The sequence below is a fragment of the Eptatretus burgeri genome, chromosome 12, assembly GCF_056783735.1.
Source record: "Eptatretus burgeri isolate ZD-2024b chromosome 12, Ebu_testis_v1, whole genome shotgun sequence".
Lineage (NCBI taxonomy): Eukaryota > Metazoa > Chordata > Myxini > Myxiniformes > Myxinidae > Eptatretus > Eptatretus burgeri.
The window spans coordinates 84,143,634-84,170,186 of record NC_140972.1 but is presented as its reverse complement, the minus strand read 5'-3'; the positions used below and the strand labels follow the sequence as shown (position 1 = coordinate 84,170,186).

General features: G+C 43.4%; 1 protein-coding gene and 1 long non-coding RNA gene across 4 annotated transcripts in view; one reads left to right on the top strand and one right to left on the bottom strand.

Annotated features, from left to right (window-relative positions):
* The first annotated feature begins 6,680 nt into the window (after nt 1-6,680).
* LOC147016019 (uncharacterized) overlaps nt 6,681-26,553 on the top strand; it is a 114,415-nt gene continuing 94,542 nt past the window's right edge. The window contains exons 1-3 of one of the 2 annotated variants that reach the window (XR_015049976.1): nt 6,681-6,729; nt 6,876-6,980; nt 18,679-18,808. This is a non-coding gene — a long non-coding RNA (uncharacterized LOC147016019). Of the gene's footprint in view, nt 6,730-6,875; nt 6,981-18,678; nt 18,809-26,553 lie in introns of those variants that run through there. The other variant, XR_015049975.1, reaches the window with a different exon arrangement.
* The window catches only part of LOC147016015 (protein unc-13 homolog B-like), a 1,009,527-nt gene continuing 1,001,521 nt past the window's right edge, over nt 18,548-26,553 (bottom strand). For both annotated transcript variants that reach the window (XM_085848698.1, XM_085848699.1), the window contains 2 exons: nt 26,079-26,238; nt 18,548-20,594 (listed from right to left, as the gene is read on the bottom strand). In XM_085848698.1, coding sequence (XP_085704824.1) covers nt 20,309-20,594; nt 26,079-26,238 — 446 coding nt within the window. In that variant the 3' untranslated portion in view covers nt 18,548-20,308. The remainder of the gene's footprint in view (nt 20,595-26,078; nt 26,239-26,553) is intronic.

Below are 26,553 nucleotides of genomic sequence, written 5' to 3'. Positions count from 1 at the left end.
TCACACAATTTCGTGGCTGGGTAGTGTGGCTCCACTGGCAGGTCTTTCCACCTGCATACTCACCGTTAGCTACCCCGGGACGCTTTAGCTGCCTCCGAGTTTGTCTGCTCTTCACCCTAACATGGGGGATGCCCTCACTGGCACTCCCTCCCTTAATGCCCACATGGCATTTTGGTGCCCCAGATCCCGCTGCTCGGGCATCCGGGCCCATAGAACACTACACTGGTGTACCAGGCCCCTCTTCTTGAGTACCTGCGCCCACTAACATACTACTGGCCCTCTGGACCTACCTACGGCCTCACCTGGCCGACGAGTCCCCAGCGCCTGGGGTGCCTGCTTCATCAGAACACAACGCTCACAAGCCACGCCTCCAGCTGGTACATTATCTCCTGCACCCCGCAAAAAAAAGAGGAAAAACTTTCCACAATCAGCACCAACCACAGAATGACATCCATATGTAAATTTGCCTAATCCTCCATTCAAAGTTTAAACTAACCCCCTGGTTTCCTTGGGTGGGATCCACCCCCCCCCCTATTCAATCCTTCACACCATGCACTCTGTTACTCGCTCTCATACCGGGCCATTGCCCTGCCCTCACATTCATAATTCATTAACCATACACAAACACATTTCCACTCACCTACACAGCATCACCTAACTAATTTCCCCTAACTAACTCGTGCACGCTCCCTTTTAACTCTACCCTCTATACCTCTCTACGTCTACACTGCATGTTCATTGTCTCAACCTAAACAGTCCCTATGGTCGCTCTCGATCCCTAAATTTATCCTAGCCCTCCCTCATAGTCACTGCTTCGGTACCCACATAGAGGCTACCATCACTGGCACCCCCATGTGGGCCTATCATCCCCCTCAGGCTATTGCTCCTGGGCCCCTTTTGAGGTAACCATCGCTGGCACCCCCATGTGGGCATTACAGTCGCTATCTCTTTCCCCTACTTTAATGAGCCCTCTGTGCCCACGGCCATATGTCTGTCGCCAACTAATTTGTTTTTTAAATTTTTGCCACTGGGTATCAGGGTTTGCCCACGGGGAACCAAGCCATGCTCGCCACGTCCATTGCTCATGCCGGGCGTACTGTGCATATTGCACACCTGCTTCCCATGGGGGGGGGGGGGGGAGAATCCCACTCCTGACACCAGTTTGTTATGGCCACGGCTACCGAGTGCATTATGAGGGGGTTAATCCTCGTTTCTCCTCGGAAGAACCGGACCTGGGGCCACCACTCACAATTCACTTTGTGGTCCGGTGGGTTACTTTACAACCACAAACGCCAATCAGTTAACCATGAATTTCGGTGTCCACCATCCGATATTCCGTTTAACTGGAGGTCATGTGGCTTCCTGACCAGGGAGTGTGCCCTCGGCAATGCACCAATCTTATCTTGATTAGATCTTAAGTAGGACGGCCGAGCGTTTACCGCTGGTGCATTCCGACTATGACAGGTCAATTAGTTTGGGAATAACCTCCCAGTCTATCTAGGTTCGGACAATGCTGGATCAATGGAAGGAAAGGACAAGCACGGACAGGTTGAAACGTCAACAAGGAATTTATTTATAAGAAAAATAAATAAACTAAATAACTTTTTATTTCCTTGTGGGGTAAATAGATGAATTCAAACCAATCAAGATAATCTCAAACAAATAAAGAATTAAACAGGCATTGATAGTAAAATAGACAAAGAGCAGATGCCTATCACAATGCCTTAGTTAACAATTAAACACGAGACGTGGTTACCCAGCAGATCATTCAGAGGGGGGGGGGGGGGGGGAAGAAATCAGGTCTTGGCTTACCAAGGCAGAAGTTGTCATACGTCCAATAAAATGTCCCAAAATGTGTGAGCATGCCTTGGTCCGTTGCCAGCGTCCTGCCTCACCGTGCACCCACCTGCAAACAGGCTCGAGCACCAATCAACATCACATCATTACCCTCAGGAACCAGGGATGCCGTATTTGACTATCAGAATAACCATTCAGGAAAAGTTCCTGGTGTACTTCATCAAATGTCTTGTAAATCCAAAGTGTAAATAAAATGTCCACCTCCAAGCAGATGTGTCCCAATGGAAAGGGGTAGAACGAGCCTCTGTTAGGTTAACGACTATCTCTCGCATGCATGAGCGTGTCATAAAGAAGAAAAGGCCATCCCATAAGAAAGGGAATCTGTTCTGACCCTTCTCCAACGCATCAAAGAGTTAGAATCCCACCAGAGAAGGGGATGGGTCTATCCTGGACATGCATTTATGGAAATAACTGTCTGAAGAACTGAATGTTGTGTGCATTAGCCAGATCTGATTCTGAAATCCAGAACACTACTCCTTCCCCTTTCCCAGACTCGTCCTGAGTTGTCCAACAGCTGGAGACTGATTGAAAGTTACATCATTGCCATTAAAAGTTAGCATTACCGTGTGACATTCAGGTGAAGTTACCCCGAGCTAGTACGTTTTAACTCTACCCTTTAGTGTGTGCGACAATTTAAACTAGATATGTCCCACCTGAAGCGTTGGGAACAACCTAACTGACTCACACAAACAACCTCATGCTGCACCAAAATTGCTGGAATTTTTGAAACTAAAACATATAACCGGTGGGCTTTAATAATCTACACAACTCTCCACTCATGGCTCGCAGACTTCCTCTCCTGTCGCAGTCAACGTGTGGCCCTAAATGGAGTTCTTTCATCCCCTCTTCCTGTGCAGGCTGGAGTTCCTCAAGGTAGCGTTCTGGGCCCTGTTCTTTTTCTGGTTTTCATCAATGATCTCTCGGACTCTCTGGAAAATCCTCTATTTCTCTTTGCCGATGACTCCACCCTCTGCCGTACCATCTGTCATCCCTCAGACCGGCAAGCAGCAGCTTCTTCGCTCACTGCAGATCTGGATAAAATCACAAACTGGTCCAACACGTGGAACATGTCTTTCAATCCAGACAAATCTCACACTCTCACTATGTCTCTTCGAAAGGACCGTTTACAAAGCCCCCCCCATCCACTTTCTCAACAATCCTCTGGAAGAAGTCTTTTCTTTCAAGCTTCTGGGTCTCACTATCTGCCATGACCTTTCCTGGGAAAGTCACTTTTCCAACCTTGCCTCAAAAGCCAGTCGCCGACTGGGAATCCTCCGTCGTGCAAAGTCCTTCCTCGGCCCTCTTGAGCTCCTGACCACTTACAAAGCTTTTGTCCGTAGCCTGATGGAGTACTGCTCTCCCCTCTGGGCTGGTGCTCCTGCCTCCCACCTTTCTCGACTTCACGCTGTCGAAACCAGGGCTTTTAAGATCATTGGCATCTCCCGCAATGAAGCTGAGTCTTTGGGCCTCTCACTCAATCACCGCAGGTTGGTCGGTGGTCTTTCTGTCTTCTACCGACTCCTCTCCAGCCTTGCCCCCCTGCTCTCTCTGCGATTTGTCCCAACCACATTTCCACAGGGCGCTCAAGGTCCGCCAACAACCCCTTCTGGTAAAACTACCAAAATCACGAATCACTGCTCATCTTCACTCTTTCATTCCTCTTTTTTCCCGCCTTTGGAATAAACTTCCTCACTCTATTCTTTCCCATTCTTCCCTCCAGGCTTTCAAAACAGCTGTTCACCACCACCTCTTATCTTCCCCCATCCAAATCCTCGATCTTTTCTACCCCCGATAATCCACCCAAGCCCACTTCCTTCAATTCTCCTGCTTTCCTTCCTGAAAGTCCCTTTAATGTCCATCTTCCCCTCGCCATGTTCCCCGTCCCATCCCCATCCCTCTCCCTTCCACAGTTCACCTGTGTCTGTTCCCCAATGTTTTGTCCCTTCCACTCCCGCCCCTCTTGTCTCATGCCTCCTTGCTGTGAGTTGTGTGTTCGCTCTCATACGAGCCTCGACCAAGGTATACAAAAAAAAAAAAAAAAAAAAAAACTCTTTGCAACTATATACAATTTCTGACCCAGGATTTGCAGGAATTCAAAAGGAAAATTGTGGAGGGGGAACACCTGTTGACTTCTTGCCACCTTCATGCTCTTCGTGCCCTTCACCAGCACACCAAACAAAAACAAACCGGCAGGCCAGTGACCGGCAAACAGGCCATAAATGTTGTGGCCTTCTAAACAAAAATGATCAGAACAAGAAGTAACAAGAACTGAGCCACTTCCTTTACCGAGCTGCGTTTGTGCAGTTCATGGTCGTGAAAATTTGTGGCGCAAGAAGTGAAGCAGAGTGGTATGAGACTGCCATGTGGCTGGTATGAGGCTGGTATGAGGCTGCAGCAAAGGGGGCAGTCCATAAGTGTGGTGGCATGCTGCTGCAGTCAATACAGTTCAAACAAAAGAAAAGAAAACAAAACCACCATGATAATTGGAACGGTGTCACCTGGTATGAGGCTGCAGCGAGTGGCTCCACAGAACAGGTGGGGGTGGAAAACAGGCCATGGAGCAAATGGTTAACTGAGGTGAGTTATGCAATGGAAGCAGAACATGTGATCCAGCAAGGTGAGTGATGGAATTATGGTCCTGGGGATTGCGAGTCAAAGCAAAACAGCAAAGCAAACCACAAAAGGAAAAAGGTAAACCAGGTAATGCCATCAAACACCAGGTCCAACCAACATGGTCAGCCAATCCCAGGTGTGCACATAACTGGGGCAGTGGAAGTGGTGCCAAGAGAGAGAGCTTGAGGTTGACCCTACTCGTCCGCACCCATCCAACATCTTTTCCCTCATACACACAACCCTAGCCCCCCCTCTTTTTTTTACAATTCGTTGCTACGACTAGTCTCCTATATCCCACTGTCCCCATTGCCAAATTCATACCCAATCCCCCAAGGTTATATGGAAAGGAGGGGGGGTGGAAGCAGAACTACATGCAATCTTACATTTACGTCGTGACACTTCTCATTCCCAAGTCCTTCACGTGAGCAGGTCCAGCAGCCGGTGATCATCCTGACAGTGGATGGTGCAAAAGGGTCTTCATCAATCCTAACTACGCTAATATTGTTACACTTTTAAACTGTCCCCGGGGTTATACCCTGCCACGAGGCCTTTGTTTAAATCTGGGGTTCCAAAAACCCAAATTCCCATCGCCTACACGTCGGTGCTCTTACAATTTTGGCCCTTGCCCACCAAATTTTCTTTCAGTGCCATCAAACAATTTTGTGGGTGGGCAGTGTGGCTCCACTGGCAGGTCTTCCCACCTGCATACTCACCGTTAGCAGCCCCAGGATGCTGCAGCTTCCTCCGAGCTTGTCTGCTCCTCACCCTAACATGAGGGATGCCCTCACTGGCACCCCCCCCCTCGATGCTCATATGGCATTTTGTCGCCCCGGGTCCCGCTGGTCGGGCATCCAGGCCCATTGAACACTACACTAAACACTGCACTGGCGTGCCAGTCCCCTCTCCTCGGGTACCTTTGCCAACCAACATATTACTGGCCCCCTGGACCTACCTATGGCCTCACCTGGCCAAAGAGTCCCCAGCGCCCGGAGCGCCTGCTTCATCAGGACACGATGCTCACAAGCCACACCCCCAGCTGGTCCATTACCTCCTGCACCTCACAAAAAAAATGAGAAAAACCTTCCACAATCAGCATCACTTGCAGACCGACATCCATATGTAAATTTGCCTAATCCTCCAATCAAACTTTATACTAACTCCCAGGTTTCTTTGGGTGGGATCCACTCCCACCATTCAATCCTTCACACCATGCATTCCGTTACTCACTCTCATACCAGGCCATTGCCCTGCCCTTGCACTCATAATTCATTAACCAGATACAAACACATTTCTAGTCACCTGTACAGCATCACCTAACGAATTTCCCCTAACTAAGTCGTGCACCCTCGTTTTCCGTTGTACGATGCACGCTCCCTTTTAACTCCACCCTCAAAACCTCTCTACTTCCAAGTACATCGTATATTTCTCCATGTACATATGTATACATATATATATATATATATATATATATATATATATATATATATATATATATATATATAACAAAGAGCATCCCACTGACGTGTGTGTGTGTGTGTGTGTGTGTGTGTAACAGCAATCATGCCAAAACTACTGGGACCAATTGCCACTAAACTTGGTGCATCGACCACGTGGTGAACATGGGCTGCTTGGTATCCATCTTCAGTCGTGGAGGTTCAGGAGGAATGGTCGACGAAAATTCTCTATGTGACTGTGTATCGTATAGCACCACCTGGTGGTGGTGTCAGAGGGTATTACAAGTCAGCTGTGTAGATAACTCACATTTTTGCACTGTCCACATCCCCAGCGAGTGGAAAGGCCCAAAACCAACCTCCACTAATCAGGGAAGCAGGAATCTGTAGGGAGTGGGGTAGGGTGGGAGGAGGCATGGTGAGGGGTAGGATAAGGTCGGAGAATGGATGGACGGAGGGAGAGGAAGGGGATCGAGGCGGGGGGGGGGGGTGGTGGCATGTGGCGTTCCCCAGCAACGCCAGGCACCCCTGCTAGTATTATATACAGCGAAATTAATGGAAGATATTACTTTTATATTTTAAACTGTATTTATATTAGATATTAATACTTAAAGAGCGCTTGAAGTGAATAATTTTTATTACTGCACCGGTTTGTCGACCCCACATCCAGTAGTGTCGAGCTGTATCAATGATTAGCCTGAAAGCCCACAACATACCATAACTGTGAGTTGCTTATTTACATCAAACACAAAGCCAAATTTCCTGTACTTGCAAAACTACCCACTGGTTTTGCTCTTTGATACTCCTCGTAAGTCCCTCTTGTTTTGTGAAGTACTCTAAATGTGGAAATTCCTCCCATTATTACCATAGTGTATGATTGATGAGCCTCTAGATTCCATATCCTGTGCCTGGGTGAACCTTAACCAGTACAGTGTGTCTCATTCCTCCCTCCAGCTGACTTCCTACTGCTCCATTCCCCTCTCAGCACAAGTGCTGTGCTCTTGTCAATTTGCCAAGCGCATGTAGCCGCTCCCTACCAATTCGCCGTCCTCTCATCCAGTAAGTAACCCAGGCTTCCCTTTCAATCACCATCCTCTCCACTTGCTCCCTTGTTCTCAGTTCAACCCCTCTCTCTGTGCTCAATAATGAATGTTATAGGAAATACAACGACAAACAAATAACCTCGACCAAGTCATAAAACGAACTGTTACACATCATTCTTTGTTTTGATGTCATTTAACGGATTGATAAGATCATCCAAAGGGAGCCAACCTGCCTTCGATTCGCAACCCCACCATAAACTGTCCCCTTTGTGTTGTACAGGCAGGGCATTCCTTCAGTGGGTATACCATCCGGTCAGATTTACAATAAACATTTTTAAATCCCAGTGTCCTTCACACGAGTAGGCCACCGTGTGCCAATCACTCTGGCCACATTCAATTGTTACCGCATTGTTGTGCTCACACGAATGATGCAACCGGCAGCCAAATGATCTACGCAAAGGAATGAATGCCTTTAATGCCCCATGTAGATAACTTATGGTACCGGTAATAATAATGGACGAATATTAATTGTTTAATAGACTCGATACAGCAGCCTTGTCCGCAGTTTGAAGTTTCAGATATTTCTTCATCAATATACTAGTTGTTACTCAGTTAGGAAAAGGAGGAGTAGGTCGGGCCCACACTCCGCATCCATATAGGTGGTGCATGAAAAGGGATACTCTTCGAGAACTTTCTTCAAATGTTGGAGTGTGGAAAGGGGATTATTTTGTCGAATTATGAGTCACAAAATAGATACAGAAGTCCTGTCCCCCCACTGTGCGGGTTTGTAAGGAAGTTCCGTGTGTGCGGTCGGTGTTGGACAAAGCGCTCTCCCGATCACCCTTCGAGGAGCCTTTCAATTCCATTCGAGCCTGCACCACACACAGTATCTGCTCTCAATAAGCCAGTGCGTTTTGTGTTCACCCTCATTGGCCAAAAGTACATACCCACTTATTTGGGATATTATGTTTGAGTGCACAATTTTGAACAGTGCTGAACCACAAGAGGGTGGACATAGGTAGTGTGAACCACTGCAGTGACAACCTGGTCATTAGAACAGCACAGGTAATTTATTATTGTTATTATTCGTATGCACACTGCAGCTGTTTGGATGAATCATTTTCTGGGGTGCGGCTGTGCCGCTGATGCAATGCCGCTGATTTTCTGGGGGAACATACTCGGGTGCAGAGCGTTGGTGCTGCCTAAGCGGTCTCCTGGGCTATTGGGCACAATCCTGGATGGGTCGCCACTCCGACACAGTATACCAGCAAGCTGGTACTCATTTTGCCAACCTCGGAAGGATGGCAGGCAGTCAACCCCACCTGGTATTAATTCAACAGCCAAGCAGGATTTGAACTCAGGATCCTAGGATCCCAAGCCCACCACCCTAACTATTGAGCCAACACCAGGCATCCCCTGGTACCAGTATGCCAATACTCATTTTGCAACCTCAGAAGGATGACAGGCTGAATCAACCCACCTGGTGTTATTTCAACGGTACGACAGGGGCTTGAACTCAAGACCCTAAGATCTTAAACCACCTCATCCGTTTAGCCAACACCAGGCTTATAGCACAAATAATTATTAGACAAGTTAGACACACACTCTACTACCCCCAGATTTGGTGAAAATCCATCTGTGACCATTCTGCGCCCCCCGCCTTTTGTTTATCAGTCCATCGAAATTACATCTGGAGTTATTTTTTGGAATTGGCTCATCCAATCCCGTGCTGTATTCAGATGAACAAGAAACTGTCGGTTTGCGGTAGCGACAGCAGGGGCAAGGGTGCATCTCGAGGCACGCTGTTCTTCAGATTGGGATATAAAGTCTGCATTTACCATCCTTTGCGAAGAATGAGCTGTTGAGTGCCAGTGCCCTGGCCATACGGCATACTGGTTTGGTTGTATAATTAATACTATTTGCACAAAGTTCAGGTGGGAGGTAATACGTGGTAGATGTTGCACAAGCTTGATGGGGTAAAAGATGTTCATCTACACCATAATCACCATATGAAGTAACAATAGTGTCAGCAATAGGGCATACCAGCAGCTCCCTCCTCTTTACCTCTCATACTGCTTCCATTTCTCTTCCCCAACTATCCAAACCCTTTTAATGGGCTTCATACCTCAACATATAGACATGTGTGATGAATATCGGAACTTGTGCAAATGTGTTACATTTATATCCAATCTTCGATGGATCATGAAAGTTGGATAAAAGCTGAGTATGTTTTTGGAAAAAAATAAACTCCACTGACGCAACTCTAGACAAGGATGGTGTGTCACAACCCCACTTGGTCAAGAACCATGCAGCAATGGCTGATGTTTGGCCATTACAGCAGTTTATAATACTGTGAATTTTTGTAATTATTTTATTCAAATCCAGTAATTTTGCCTCTGATATGACCAATAAACATTATAGATTCGGAGAATTCCAAGTCGGTAGACATTCATAACATTTTTTTCTTGTGTGTTTCTGCTCCAGCACTTGATAAGCGTTGGTACTCCCTTCGAGGCGGTGATTATGCAGCATGTCAGTAACTAAACCGCTGTATGGAATGAGATGAAAACTGGTGGTTGTACTCTGGATGTTGGTTGTATACTGTTAAAAAAAGAAGCTCCCGAGGTTCGGGGTAGGAGTTGGGGAGAGCCAAGTAATCTCAACGTAAATGTGTATTATGTAGCTCCACCTGGTGGAAGTCGTTATGCCACAGATATAACAGAAGTGGGCGGATTAACAGATGGGTTATTTGGTAGTTTGGGCTGGCAGGATGGCCAAGACGGATGCACACTTACCTGTAAGCTGTACAGCCTGGGTTTGAATCCCAGCTATAAACCGTCATTTTGGTGTTTCATCGGCAGGGTGATTCGTCAATGTGTGCGCAATCCCTTGGATGGACATTAAAGTGGGAATTCCGTCTGCCAGTATTAGTTGGTGGACGTTAAAGATCCCATGGTGCCCTCCATGAAGACTTAGTGAGATATTGATGGCACCATGGACAAATTCCAAATTCTTGGTCTAATTACTTATTACATCGAACAGTCAGGCCTGACCAGGTGGTTCACGAATGACCGAGGGCAAAAACTTCCCCCCTGGCCAATCCTACAGGAATGTGGGTATAATTGTGGCCATTAAAAAAAGAAGAGGTGATTTAGTTGAAGGCTCGTAACTGGCTGGGTGAGAGTGTGCACACATAACAAATGCAATCAGCAATGTCACCGAGAGCGACAGAAAGAACTAGAACAGCACTCAGTAGAGCGCATACCTCCACCAGGCTGAACTTTATTATTTTTTTTTAATAATGAAGAGTCCAGTCACGGACTATGTCGTCCTCGTCGAAGCCAGGCCTTAAATAAAATAACTGCATAGATAGAGAAGTGAAGAAAGAGAGAATAGACTGAGTTTTTGAGGAAGTAAATTACGTCTTTCATCCCACTGGTAGGCCGGATCTGCATCTGGACCTGAACTAAAATCGAATCGGCTTGTTCGTGTCACCAAATCAGCTCATCCACTAAGTTTCACCCCAAATCCGTCCATAACTTTATGACGTATCGTTTTGCCCCAAAAGTGGCCTGGAAAGGTATTCACCACCGACCAATAATGCCTGCCTACCTTTGGACGCATGATGAATTATTACTAGTGGAGTACCCACCCGACGGGCGATCTTGTTCTAAGTATGCAACACATTTTTTTGACGCTACCTTTATTTGGGTGGTGCACAGGAAACTGACAGCTCTGTATAGGTAGGGTTGGGTAAATAGTGAAGTTTTTTTTCGGTTAAGTGTCTTCGCATTGCATTTTTATGGCCATTTTCGATGCTGAATCTGAAAACGTTGGAATTTTTTTTTTACTTCCGATGACTTTTGACCCCTGGAACTTTAATTCATTCAAAATGGCGACCAAAAAAAAATGATATTTTCATGAATTTCTGACCAAATGAGAGAAAATAAGGCTTGTAATATATCAATTTATAGGTTTTTCCGATCAGGAAATACGAAAATGACAATTGTGCAACGATTTGATGATTTTTAAAACACAATTTTTGAAAACAGCACAATATTTTGCTAAGATTGAACTGTTTTTGTCATTCTCAGATCAACATAAGACCGAGATCACACCAGTGCCGCCAACAAAAGTTCATTAATGTTATCTTGCATGGATTCATCAGGTTTGATAGCATTCTTTATGGAGTTGTGTAACTCTGTCAAACTAAATTTTTGAGTGCGGAATTTCCCTGCTCCATCCTTCGCACGTCCTTGTTGGCGTATGTCTGGGGCTACAGTTAAGGGTAAATATGTCACTTCTGCTAGAAGTTCTTTCTCCGATAGTGTACTCAGTAAATATCGACTGTCTGGGGTCAAAGGTCCTTTGTGCTTTTTGCAAGTTTGTATAGTATTCAATAGCCTAGTATTTTTATTTTTCTTCAAGTGTTCCTTTTTCCTAAATTACTTGATTTCGGTCCTATGCAACATCCAATGAATTTGAAAATGTGATTAGCGTATTCCTTGACCTGAAAAACATATGAAATGATATATTACAAGACTTATTAGTCACATTAGAGAAGGAAAACATGAAAAAAGGTCAATTTTTGGCTGCCATTTTGAATAAATTAACGTTCAGGGGGATAAAGGTCATCGGAGGTAAAAAAAAAAAAAAATTGACCGGATTTGGATTCAGCATGGAAAACGGCCATAGAAAATGTTATGCACAAAATTTCAATCATATTTACCCAACCATAGTATCGGCAAAATAAATAAATAACCCGGGTTACGTGCTTGACAAAAAAACACACCTACTGCTCATATTTTAAAACACCTCACTGCACTGGAAAACGTGGGGACAGGAACAGTGTTGTAAATGGTGGAGACCCCCACCTGGAGGTGGCGCTACACCTACACGATACACATTTACATAGAGAATTTCCATCCCCCCATTCCCCCCAATCCACCAGCAAAGATGGAACACCCCTATACATTAAATGGGTTCAGGCTGATGCTATGTAGCAAGTCTGGATGTATAGTATTCCGACCAGAACTGGAGGAGGAGGAGCGCAACAACCACACAAACACCGTCCGTGAATTATAGTGAGGATGAACAATACATTTTTCCAAATTGACTATTTTATTCATAACTGAAGAGATCAAACTAAACACTGTTATAGTTAAAGGAGGTTACATGTCATGAATACCTGCAAAAATCACGTACAAATCGAAATTCGCTGGTTGTAAAAGTATTCATTACCTTAGGTCAGCACTTGGTGGAAGAACCTTTTGCAGCAATGACTGATATGGGTGTTTCTGGGTAGATCTCTTCCAGCTTTGTCCAGTGAGATGGTGAAATCTTTGTCCATTCTTCACGTGAAAATTTCTCTAGTTCTGCCAAGTTTGATGGGGATCGTTGATGGACTCCAATCTTCAAGTCTCACCATAAATATTCAATTTGGTTCAAGTCAGGACCTTGACTGGGCCACTCAAGAACATTTTTTTCCTCTTATTCAGCCACTCCAGTGTGGCTTTATCTTTGTGATTCAGATCATTGTCCTGATGAAATGTGAATCTCCAACCCAGTTTCAGATTCAAGGCTGACTCAAGCAAGTTTTCATCAAGGATTCTCCTCTACTTTGCACCGTCCATTGTCCTTTCTATCCTGATGAGCTTGCCAGTCCCTGCTGATGATGAAAGGCAGCTCCAATAACATGATGCTGCCACCACCATGCTTGATAGTAGTGATGGTGTTGACTGGGTGATGTGCAGTGTTAGGCTTGCACCAGATGTAACGCTTTGAATATGGAACAAAAAGTTGACATCAAAATGTGAAAACTTTGGAAGGGGGTGATTACTTTTGCAGGCCACTGTATCTCTCAATGATGAAGAATGACTCAAAAAATTCTAGAATGCAGAACCAGATCTTTACCAAAATCTAATCAATTCATCCTTGTCACAAACCCAAGTTGCACACCAAGTTTTGTCCAAATCCGTCCATAACTTTGAGATATCCTGCTCACAGACAGACAGATGTAAACATCACCTCTGTCCATCCATGGCAGAGGTAAAAATAAACTCCAGACCTCATCTTAAATGCAATCGTGTTCCTGAGGGAATGTCATGACAGATCAGAATGTGCCTGGCTTAATATCTGTGGTTGTGGTGACCATCATTTTTGCCCTCAACGAGGCATTCAGCCCGTTTGGGCATTTATATTTTGGGTGCTGTCAGTTCGTCCGTCCATCGCAAGTTTTACTCAAAAATGACTGGAAGTGTATCTTTCATATTCGGCACATGTATGCAATAATATGTGGACATGAGGCACGTAAAATGATTTTGAGGTTGGAGCCATAAATCATGGGACAAACGATTATATTTTTGATTTTTTGGCAATAATGTAAAATATATATTTAAATAGTACAAGATTGTATGTTTTGAGGAACCATTATTTGTTTATATACACTACTATTTCCACTACTAACGTGCAACATTTGTTTGCTACTTGCAAAATCGAAGATTTTTCAAGTGCTGTACATTGGTTAGTCGATTTTGTTATTCTGTCTGTGTGTCTGTCTGTCTGTCGCCGACGGGTCACAATTTTTAACCGATCAGGCCAAAGGTTAACAACTTAGGTGGTATTTCTAAAATCCTCAATTTCCATCTGATTGACTTGAAATTTGAAGAGGATTTATATGTCAGGTCACTGAATTCAACCAACCAATTATTTTGGAGGTCCACATAGGCCAAAATGTCAACATAGGCCAAAATTCCAAAGTTGTTAATTTTTATCTGATTCACTTGAAATTTGAAGAGGAGTTGCATGTTTGGTCATTTAATTCAACCAGCAATTGTTTTTGAGGTCAAATTAGTTTTATGAATTTTGCAAGTATCGTGATCTGCACGATGTCTTCTTCTTGTTTATTTATTTATATAAATTTTACTATCTGCACAATGGACATTCCACCTTGAATTATTGATTTATTCAAACACACTTTACCATCTCCCTACCAACATACAACTTTGAAATTCTTTCTTCAAATCCACTTAACTGTCATTGCCACTGACATACCAGATTGGATTGTTTATTTATTTGTATACCTTTTTCCATTCCATGACCTCCAGACCACCTTGTTATTTATTTATATACACTTTACTATTTCCACTATCAACACACAACATTGAATTATTTATGTATTTTTATAAACTACCATCTCCACTACTGACATATCATACCACTTCAAATGATTTATGTATTTAAATACACTACCATGTCCACTACATAATACCACCTTGAATGATTTATTTATTTCAATTCACTGTACCATGTCCACTACATAATACCACCTTGAATGATTTATTTATTTCAATTCACTGTACCATGTCCACTACATAATACCACCTTGAATGATTTATTTATTTCAATTCACTGTACCATGTCCACTACATAACACCACCTTGAATGATTTATTTATTTCAATTCACTGTACCATGTCCACTACATAATACCACCTTGAATGATTTATTTATTTCAATTCACTGTACCATGTCCACTACATAACACCACCTTGAATGATTTATTTATTTCAATTCACTGTACCATGTCCACTACATAACACCACCTTGAATGATTTATTTATTTCAATTCACTGTACCATGTCCACTACATAATACCACCTTGAATGATTTATTTATTTCAATTCACTGTACCATGTCCACTACATAACACCACCTTGAATGATTTATTTATTTCAATTCACTGTACCATGTCCACTACATAACACCACCTTGAATGATTTATTTATTTCAATTCACTGTACCATGTCCACTACATAATACCACCTTGAATGATTTATTTATTTCAATTCACTGTACCATGTCCACTACATAACACCACCTTAAATGATTTATTTATTTCAATTCGCTGTACCATGTCCATGTCATACATACCACCTTGAATGATTTATTTATTTCAATTCGCTGTACCATGTCCATGTCATACATACCACCTTGAATGATTTATTTATTTCAATACACTGTACCATGTCCACTACACACGTACCACCTTGAATGATTTATATAAACTAGTGCGTGCCCGTACGTGCGTGGCCGTACGTGTGTGGCCGTACGTGCAAAAGAAAAAAAACATTTCAAACCTCGTGCCAGAAACAACAAACACACAGGCCGTTCCTTTGCTCTCACGTGCCTGTACGTGCGTGGCCATACGTGAAAAAAAATTAAAACTTTCAAACCACGTGCCAGAAACAACCACACAGGCCGTTCCTTCGCTCTCGCGTGCCCATACGTGCGTGGCGGTACGTGTGTGGCGTACGTGCAAAAAAAAAAAAAAACCCACACAGGCCGTTGCTTCACTCTCGTAAACGACAACTGGATTGGGGCATTGTGTTTATCTATAAATGCGCATAAGAAATCGAGAAATTATTAGAATACAGTAAGTCATCACCATCCAGAAGTCCATACGTTGTAACCCGTCATGGGGAACGCGCTCTAACATGACCATAACTTGGGAACCACTTGTCCAATTAATTTCAAACCTTGAAAAGGCAAACAAACAGAGATTTCTGGAATTATAGATAGAAGATAGATAATGCAGGTGCAAAACGCCAAGCAACGTGTCCTGTCATTAATAACTAAATGGCCCCCTTTCCCCATCGGCCACGCCAACGCAGCAACGTGTCCTGTCATTGGTTTGGTAAATAAATGGCCATAACTTGGGAAGCACTTATCCGATTAATATCAAACCTTGAAAAGGCACATACTCAGGTCCCGAGCAATATACGTGGCAAGTTTCAATTAGATCGGACCAGTGGTTGTCGAGAAACAGCGGTCACAGACACACAGAGATTGCTGGAATTATAGGTACTAGTACGTGCCCGTAAAAAAAAAAAGAAGAAATAAATATTCCAACCGCGAGCAAGAAACAACAACCACACAGGCCGTTTCTTCGCTCTCGCGTGCCCGTACATGCGTGGCCTGGAAGTTCGCATATCACAGTTACGATATTCACAATTTCGGTTTTCATGGCCAATTATTCAATTAGCGCCAACGTATTTTACCTTTTCGCAATGTCGTCACAAGGAAAAAGAGAAGAGAAGAGAGAGAAAAAAATTGCTTCCTGGTTCGGAGCATACCAGCTCACTCTGATGTTACCGAAATTTATGCACCGTCTAATATGAAAACGATCATAAATTGGGGCATTGTGTTTATCTATAAATGCGCATAAGAAATCGAGAAATTATTAGAATAAATGAAGTCATCACTCTCCGGAAGCCCATACGTTGTAACCCGTAATGGGTAACGCGGCTGAGGTTCCCTTCCCCCATCGGCCACGCCAACGCAGCAACGTGTCCTGTCATTGGTTTGGTAAATAAATGGCCATAACTTGGGAAGCACTTGTCCGATTAATATCAAACCTCAAAAAGGCACATCCTCAGGTCCCGAGCAATATATCTGGCAAGTTTCAATTCGATCGGACAAGTGGTTGTCGAGAAACAGCGGTCACAGACACACACAGACATTGCTGGAATTATAGATTGATACTAGTGCGTGCCCGTACGTGCGTGGCCATACGTGCAAACCAAAAAAACAAAAAAGCTTTCAAACCACGTGCCAGAAACAACAACCACACAGGCCATTCCTTCGCTCTCACGTGCCCATATGTGTGTGGCCGTACGTGCGTGGCCGTACGTGCAAACCAAAAAAATAAAATAAAAAAACTTTCAAACCACGTGCCAGAAACAACAACCACACAGGCCGTTCCTTTGCTCTCGCGTGCCCGTACGTGCGTGGGTATCCGTACGTACAAACCCCCCCAAAAAAACTTTCAAACAACCAAACAGGCCGTTCCTTCGCTCTTGTAAACGACGACTGGATTAGGGCATTGTGTTTATCTATGAATGTGCATAAGAAATCGAGAAATTATTAGAATACAGTAAGTTATCACTATCTGGAAGTCCGTACGTTGTAACCCGTAATGGGGAATGCGGCTGAGGATCTCTTCCCCAACGGCCACACCTATGCAGCAACGTGTCCTGTCATTGGTAACTAAATTGTGCATCAGCCACGCCGACGCAGCAATATGTCCTGTCATTGGTTTGGTAAATAAATGGCCATAACTTGAGAACCACTTTACCGATTAATATAAAACCTTGAAAAGGCACATACTCAGGTCCCCAGCAATATTGCTGGCAAGTTTCAATTAGATCGGACCAGTGGTTGTCGAGAAACAGCGGTCACACACACACACACACACACACACACACACACACACACACACACACACACACACACACACACACACACACACACACACACACACACACACACACACACACACACACACACATTGCTGGAATTATAGCTAGATGAATACACCTTGCCTTCACTGCTACTTACTTACCACCTAAAATTTATTTTATTTTTTCTGTACAATTTACCATCTCCACTGCATTGGATTATTTATTGATATACACTTTACCATCACCGCTGAAGACGAACCACCTCTTTTTTTTTCTTGCCTTCTACCATTCCACTGCCTACATGTTACCTTGAATTATTTATTTATCTACTTTTTACAATTCTACGATGTAAATTCCACATTTAATTATGGATTTATTTATATACACTTTGCCATCTCCACTACCCACATGAATTATTTAATAAAATTGTTTACTTTTTCAATGTAAAAGTACGCACATCCCATTCTTCAGCTGCGGTTCGAGCTGCGCCGCTGGTGCCGACTTGCATCCTTGGTGTGTAAACCATTGACATAGTTACCTGAGATGCAGTCCCAACATGGTTCTGGTCCTCCACCATGATTCAAATTACTGTCAATGATGTACATTGACTACGAAACAGATGATAACAGTTCTCTTCATCATTGGGCTTACTATCATTGATTGCTGTTGAACAATTCGATTTTGGGTTCATCTATAAATGATGCACGTCTCCAGATTTGCTCGTCCTACTATTTACAGTGCGCAATGACCATTTCAACCTCAGTTTCCTCTTTATTGTTTTCGTTACCTCTTTTCCAACAGTGGTTTTCGAGCAGTCGGATGTCTATTGAGACTACTTTGTTCAAATCGAACACGATCTATCATATGAAAGAATGCACTCCAAGATAATCAACATCATCACTTTAGAAAATTTTTCGCCTTTACCTATATCGACTCCATTGTTCGGTGCCAGTTTTATGTACTCTCTTCTGAGTCTTGCACATGCAGCTTCTCCGAAAATGTGAAGTTTTACGACAATATCTTTGCTGGAGTATGTTTCACCAGCAAAAACTTTGATTTGTAAATTGTTTATCCTGGGGGCTATTATTGGAATACTACTACCACCACGAAGACTGGGCATAGTATGATTACCTATCCTTTGGCTTATACTGGTGTGATACCATATTTTTAGTTGGATGATAACAAATCAGTGTGTCAACTATCTATCAACACATGACTGAACACTAGTGCATGTCAATTGCACATGATCCAGGAACGGCATTCCCATAGTAATGCCGTTACTGTATCACGTGCAATTGTATATGGGAATGGTATATGGGAATGCCGTTCCTTTTTCTTTTCACCGTTTCCATAAATTCCAATACCAAACATGGATGCATATCTAAAATAGTGTATGCACATAAATACATACCAAACGTGACGTAGACAAAATGCTTTTATGTCAAAAACATCTTTTCATGCCATGTGTTCACAGTACGGAGAAGAGCAAGCTCGAAAGGTTTACGTTCCCCGTGCAAGGTATTTTATTTTTAAGATAACAAATGTACATGGAGCAGAGCCAAACATTCCAGGCTCACGGAGTCCAACACGTCAGAGGAAGGTGGTGTTAAATCCACTGGAAGCTGAGACATCGACGAGGAAGCATTTCCGAACTGTATGAGACACCTCGAACAGATAGGCAAAATGGCCTTCCATCGCACCATGCATTGGGCCGTGACGTGCAGGGCAGCGACGATGACGGATTGCCACACGAAGAAACATCATGAGCTAAAAAGAAAGTGAATAAAAGCAATGCTCTTGATGATCGACACTGCACTCTGTCTTAATGGCCTGCAAGTCTGGCACATGTTATGGCATGATTGCTGAACAAAAAGCTTTAGTCAGCGTTGTAGCTACGAATTAAAATGGATTTGGCCCTGTCATTTTCGTTTTCCTGCAGATATACCCCACCACTACCTTTGTTGCCCCTCAATGGTCTACTATACTTCTGGTTGCGCTTCACATAAGCTGTTAGACATACAGTAGTAGATGGGCCCTGAGGGCATCTGCAACTGATGACAGTTTTGTTTTTCCCAAAGTGGTTGGACAACGACAAACATAACTGGACTGTGTGTGGACACACAGGGTAGGCGGAGATGCACACGGGACAGATCCACATTGATCAGATAGCAGCATTATGCTACCCACAATATGATAGACACATTTGACCTTTGGTGGTGCTATTGTCATTGGAATAGCTCATTTCTAATCTACACAAAAAACTCCACTAGACTACTGGTTTAATTATCATTATTGTTAACATTATTCTTTTGTTCGGGTTCGACAAAAATCCGCTCAAGTATGTAAAAACCGCTGAAAATTTCAGGATATTTTTTTTATACACTAGACAAAGGCTCATTTAAATTTTTTTTGTGCTAAAACGAAATCCATGCAAGGGGAGTAGAAATATATTTTGCATTGAACTATACTCGGTTTTCTCCTGAACCGGGAATAAAAAAGTGGAACGTTTGCCTGTATGGAAACGACACATGATGGGGCTGAACAACACAAAAGGACGATTACACCTTAAACAACATCGAGTCGAGAGCGGACACGTTCTGATATAGGAGCCTCAAACACATTCTCAAAATTCTGGATTCAAGGCTGCAGATTTTTTTTCCAAAAACCAGTGCCCTCAAATCCATTCCTAAATGGAGGCTCTAAATTCGTTCTGAACGACAGAAGCGCCAACCATATTCTGAACGAATGGCCCCAAATCCATTACAGATTTGAGATTCCTGATACCACTGCAAACTAGATACTCCTGACTCATTCTAAATTTAGGCCTCTCATCAACAGCATTTGAACATAACACGGTGACCAGAATAATATCGCAAACCGACTCACTGTATTGGACACATCATTCAATGGAATTACCCACATGAAACATAAATGGCACTTCATGTAATTAAAGAGGGAAGGTTAGGTTATGGTTCCCTGTCGGAGAGAGAGAAAGAGGGTGGGGGGGGGGTGTTGGAGAGGGCTGTGGGTCGTGGCGCTTTTTATGAACAGTGCGAGCCACGGGCCGGGAAGACATTTGTGCTGGTTTTAGGAGCTGAGTACAATCAGTTCTCCTCCTCCTGGGCACGTATGCTAGATTTCAGTCGAACAAATTCCTTAGCAACGTCATCGCCAGAGCGTTGTGACAGAATCCGTAGCACCGTCAACCCCGTCTCATCCATGTGCACAGACTTTCGCAGAGGACAGCAACACGTGCAGCTGCCCTTCTCTTGGATGTCCCGTAGCGGAAGCACACTCAGGCCAATGACACGGTCATCACGTGCAAAGCAGTAGTCCTTCACGAGCAGCATCAGATCATAAGCTTCAAATCCCTCTGTGTTGCCTAACGAGCTGTGCACATGAAGAGAAAAATCTCACAATTCCATTCCACTAACAATCGAAATCCAGAAATGTGTGACATTTGAATGGATCACATGATTTTAAAGTACAAAAGTGAAGAATCAAATAACCACCAGATGGAGCTCCTGTGCTAAAGTAGGTCAACATTTTGCTCTTTGGACTGGGAGGTTGGTAGTTCAACTGCAGGCTGAGTCATACCAATCACTTTATTAAAAAATGGTACTTGCTACTTCCTTGCTTGATGTTCATAATTTAAAAGGATCGAGCATGGACCAACAATGCTGGGTAGGCAATGGAAAACTACCCAGTATAACCCTTGCCAATAAACTGTTTCGGCAGCAACACCACTCTGTAAAGAGTTTGGTACAGAGCTGGCAGGATGGCTTAGAGGTACACATACTCACCTCGAAGCTGTCTAGCCTGGGTTTGAATCTTGAACCAGCTCTAAACTGTCATCCCGGTGTTTCACAGGCAGGGTGATTCACCAATGTAGGTGCTGTCCCTCAGATAGACATTAAACTGTGCGTCCCGTCTTCCTGCATTATTTGGTGGACGTTAAATATCTCACTGTGTCCTTAACAAATAATAGGTGAGCTATGGGGGGCACCACAGCCAAATTACTAATTCCTGTCCTACCCTACAGAGTGCGCCACAGCCGCACTCTCAGCCAATGATGCTATCCCATAGCCTTGTGCTGCATATGAAAAAAAAAGAATAAACCAATGTCACCCGCAGGGTGACCCGTATCTTGCCAAAAGGTGACCACGCGTGACTTCTTTAAGGTCACACTGAGGTGAACAGAGCTGCTATCCACCAGGAGCGACTCGTTGAGGAAAATCTGCCTACGAAAGATTCCGATGAGAATCGTTCTACAGAGTAACCATGAAAAATATGTGTTTTCCTCATAACGTCACCAAATGACGTCATAATGTCTCAAGCTTGACATATCTAGAAAGCACTCATCGAGGTGTTCAATTTGAGGTACTATACGATATGGTTCCTAAAACTTGAAAATTTGACCTTGGGGTCAAATATGTTTGACCTGAGGCGCTAACCATGAAGGTCAAGGCCAATCGCCACCAAAAATTAATCAGCTGAGCGCCAGACCATGAACTATATTCCCATGATGTTTGAAGACGATCCGATCAAAATTACTCAAAAAATAAGGGTTTCATCGACTCCCCTGATTTGCGACAAAGTGACCTTGACCTTTGACCTTGACCTTCAAAATTTTGTGCACTGAAAGGGACCTCTATAGGCCTCTGATATGCGAAGTTACAAAAATTTCCAATGATAACTGTGCTCTGCAGAGTGATTTATACGTGATGACAGACCAAAAACAAACAAACAAACAAACAAAAAAAAAAAACACATGAAGGTCAAGGCTAATCACCACCAAAAATTAATCAGCTGAGCGCCAGACCATGAACTATATTCCCATGAAGTTTGAAGACGATCCGATCAAAATTACTCAAAAAATAAGGGTTTCATCGACTCCCCTGATTTGCGACAAAGTGACCTTGACCTTTGACCTTGACCTTCAAAATTTTGTGCACTGAAAGGGACCTCTATAGGCCTCTGATATGCGAAGTTACAAAAATTTCCAATGATAACTGTGCTCTGCAGAATTTTTTATACGTGATTACAGACAAACAAACAAACAAAAACAAAAAAAACAACAAATAAACCAATGTCACCTGCAGTGTGACCTGTATCTTGCCAAAAGGTGACCACGTGTGACTTCTTTAAGGTCACACTGAGGTGAACAGAGCTGCTATCCACCAGGAGCGACTCCTTGAGGAATATCTGCCTACGAGAGATTCCGATGAGAATCGTTCTGCAGAGTAACCATGAAAAATATGCGTTTTCCTCATAACGTCACCAAATGACGTCATAATGTCTCAAGCTTGACATATCTAGAAAGCACTCATCGAGGTGTTCAATTTGAGGTACTACACGATATGGTTCCTAAAACTTGAAAATTTGACCTTGGGGTCAAATATGTTTGACCTCAGGCGCTAACCATGAAGGTCAAGGCCAATCGCCACCAAAAATTAATCAGCTGAGCGCCAGACCATGAACTATATTCCCATGATGTTTGAAGACGATCCGATCAAAATTACTCAAAAAATAAGGGTTTCGTCGACTCCCCTGATTTGCGACAAAGTGACCTTGACCTTTGACCTTGACCTTCAAAATTTTGTGCCCTGAAAGGGACCTCTATAGACCTCTGATATGCGAAGTTACAAAAATTTCCAATGATAACTGTGCTCTGCAGAATTTTTTATATGTGATTACAGACAAACAAACAAACAAACAAACAAAAAAAAAACAAAAAAAAAAACATACAAGCTGACTAACATATCTTGCAAAAACTTCGTTTTGGCAAGATAAAAAAACCAAAAAATATACATATATATATAATATATAAAGCTCTTTCTAACCACTGACTCACTCACTGACTGATATTAAAGATTGGTACCTTCCGGGTGACAATGGAAAGCTGAAATTCTGTGTGCCAATGGACATCGAAGCCGATACACCGGAAAAATTCACAGAATCGTCGAACAACATCCATAAATGACAATATAAATAAATGGAAAAAAAAATAAATGAAAAAAAAGATGCAGGTGAGTGATTGGAGACAACGGGGAATTACGGTAATTTTGTGTTCTGACGGACATCGTAACCGATACACCAGGAAAAAAAATCACAGAACCATTGGAAAGCATCTGTAAATGAAAGTATAAATAAATGAAAAAAGAAAAGAAAATATAAATAAATGAAAAATCAAATGCAGGTGGGCGACCCGAGACAATGGGGAAGCACAGTTCGTTTGCTTATACAATGTATGGTAAGAATGCATGCCAACTTTTGTGGTGAGGCTATACCTCTGTCTTTATTGCCTCAATTAATTATTAATGAAATTCTCCCTTCGGTGCTCTGCATGAATGCAGATTTAGTGCTACCAAACAGCTTGATAGGAATGTTTACACTAGGTAGTTTGCCTTTCCCTTCCCAGAAGGAGTCAGAGCAGAAAATTGGAAATTGACTTTGGAGCCAGTAATAACTCATCTACTCTCTGTGGAGAGATGCTGGATCTTTAGCATCCATCAGCTCATGGTCGCAGACTTGTCATCAGCTTAACATACATTGGAGGAATGGTACACTCATTTATGTATTGCCCTGCCTGTGAAACAACCAATCTGACAGTCATATATTTGGGTCTGCAAATAAACTGAGATTGGACAACTCAGTAGCAAGCGTGCTATCTTTGTGCCTTGAAGAAAAATTTTGCTCGGAAAAGGTCATTGACATTCAAGATTATAAATGTCCAACATAAGTATGCAATGGTACGCCAGACTCTCGGAGATGCAGAATCCCCTCTCGACTGGCTCCAGTATTCCATTTAATTTCAATTTGCATTCAACCTATAGCTATTAGAAAAGCTTCCCAAAGCTGTTCGTGTGTTGGCCTTGAGGGACAAAAAAAAACGTTCCCATGTTATACTATTTGCATGTTGCCGCTCTGCATAAAAAGGTGCAAAACAGATCTCTGCAACAACAGACCAATCAGTCTTCTCCCAATCAGCAAGGTTGTGGAATCCATCATCGCTTCAGTCATAAAATCCTCCCTCTTCTCCAATGGCTCAATTTCCAATCATCAATTTGGTTTTAGACCAGGTCATTCAACCATGGATATGCTGCTTCTGCTCTCCTAACAATGGTTGGAGGTACTAAGTGCCAGACATGAAATCAGAGCCATATCCCGAGACATATCGCGTGCTTTCGATACGGTCTGGCACCCTGCCCTGCTCACCAAACTCTCTTCCTATGGTATCCAAGGACATCTCCACTCATGGCTTGCAGAGTTCCTCTCCTGTCACAGCTAACGTGTGGCCCTAAATGGAGTTCTTTCATCCCCTCTTCCTGTCCAGGCTGGAGTTTCTCAAGGCAGCATTTTGGGCCTTGTTCTTTTTCTGGTTTTCATCAACCACCTCTCCGACTCTCTGGAAAATCCTCATCTCTTTGCTGATGACTCTACCCTCTGGTATACCATCTCTCATCCCTCAGATTAGCAAGCAGCAGCCTCTTCACTCTCTGCAGGTCTGGATAAAATCACAAGGTGGTCAAACACTTGAAATGTCTTTCTGAAATGTCTGACAAATTTCACACTATCACAATGTCTTTCCGAAAGGACCATCTCGAAAACCCTCCCATCTGATTTCCCAATCCTCTTGCATAAGTCCTTTCATGCAAGGTTTTGGGCCTCATGATATCTGCCATGATCTTTCCTGGGAAAACCACATTTCCAAGCTGGCCTCCAAACTGGGCATCCTCCATCATGCAAAGTCATTTCCAAGCTGGCCTTCCTTGGTACGCCTGAGCTCCTGACCACAAACAAAGCTTTCGTCCATAGCCTGATGGAGTACTGCTCTCCCCTCTGGCTTCACACTGTGGAAACCGTTCTCGGCTTCACACTGTAGAAATCAAGGCATTTAGGATCATTGGCATCTCCCGCGGTGAGGCTGAGTCTTTGGGCCTCTCACTCTCACCGCAGACAGGTCGGTGGTCTTTCTGTCGTCTACCGTCTCCTTTCCGGTCTCACCCCCCCACCCTGTCTGTGATATGTCCCCCTCCCCCACCGCAGGGCGCTCAAGGTCCGCCAACAACCCCTTTCTGGTAAAACTACCAAAATCACGAATCACTGCTCACCTTCACTCTTTCATTCCTCTTTTTTCCACTTTTGGAATTAACTTCCACACTCTCTTCAATCCCATTCTTCCCTCCAGGTCTTCAAAACAGTTGTTCACCACCACCTCTTATCTTCCCCCATACAAAACCACAATCTTTTCTACCCCCGTTAATCCAACCCAAACCCATCTCTTTCAAATTCCGTCTTCCTTCCTGAAAGTCCCTGTAATGCCCATCTGGTATTCCCCGTGTTCCCCGCCCCATCCCTCTCCCTTCCACAGATCTCCTAATGTCTCTGTTCCCCATTGTTTTGTCCTTCCCTCTCCCACCCCTCTTGTCTCCTGCCCCCCTTGTTGTGCGTTGTGTGTTAGCTCTCATCCGAGCCTCGACAATATATACAAAAAAAAAGAAGATTGAAGGTTTTCAGGATAATAAGGCCATCAGGTCGGCAGGATGGAATTGCTTGTGAAGTGTGATGGGGGGAAGATTGTGTCAAATATGTGAACATGGTGCACAGTATTTGTCATGGTGCGTGTAAGAGTGTGGTGACATTATAATGTTGTACAGTGTGATGAAAGGTAGATGGCATTCAGAAAGAAAAAAAACAAAGGACTTCATTTGAGACATTGGACACAATGTACATGCTCAGATTGGATTGAGGGTTGTGGTTCGATAAAGAGCATTGTGTAGTGCAATGGAATGTTAGTTGTGGTGCAGTAGGAAATAAGTGGAAAGTTGGGAGATAAGTGGTTAGGTGAAAGGTATGTCAATAGGTACTCACAACGTGAACGTTTCATCAAACTTTGGTGCCCAAGAGTTGTTTTTAGACTTGGTCGAGAAGCGTCGTTTCTTGTCACTCAAATGTGGTCCCACAACAGTGACCTCCACAAAGGGGCGAAACACGCTGTTCGTCTTCCACTTGAGATGATTGACACCCACCACTAGTTGCAGAAAAATACAATCGGGCTTCAGATCGAAATTTTATGAACATCAACCACATTTGGATTAATATCCTCAATCACTCCATCACTATGCAAACATTTAAAATTCAACAACTTGTATTTTGCAGTGTCCTTATGACGTGGCTTGGTGGTTGAGTGAGTAAACCCTTGTATTGTCATCACTGGATGGGTTTGATTACCTTGGCAGTTCAACAGAGATTTCTCCACCCTGTAAACAGTGGTGACCTGTCCAGGATCACTTCGAGCCACAGAAACTTTCACGGCTTATAAGTGTCTCGACACTCTGTCAAGAAT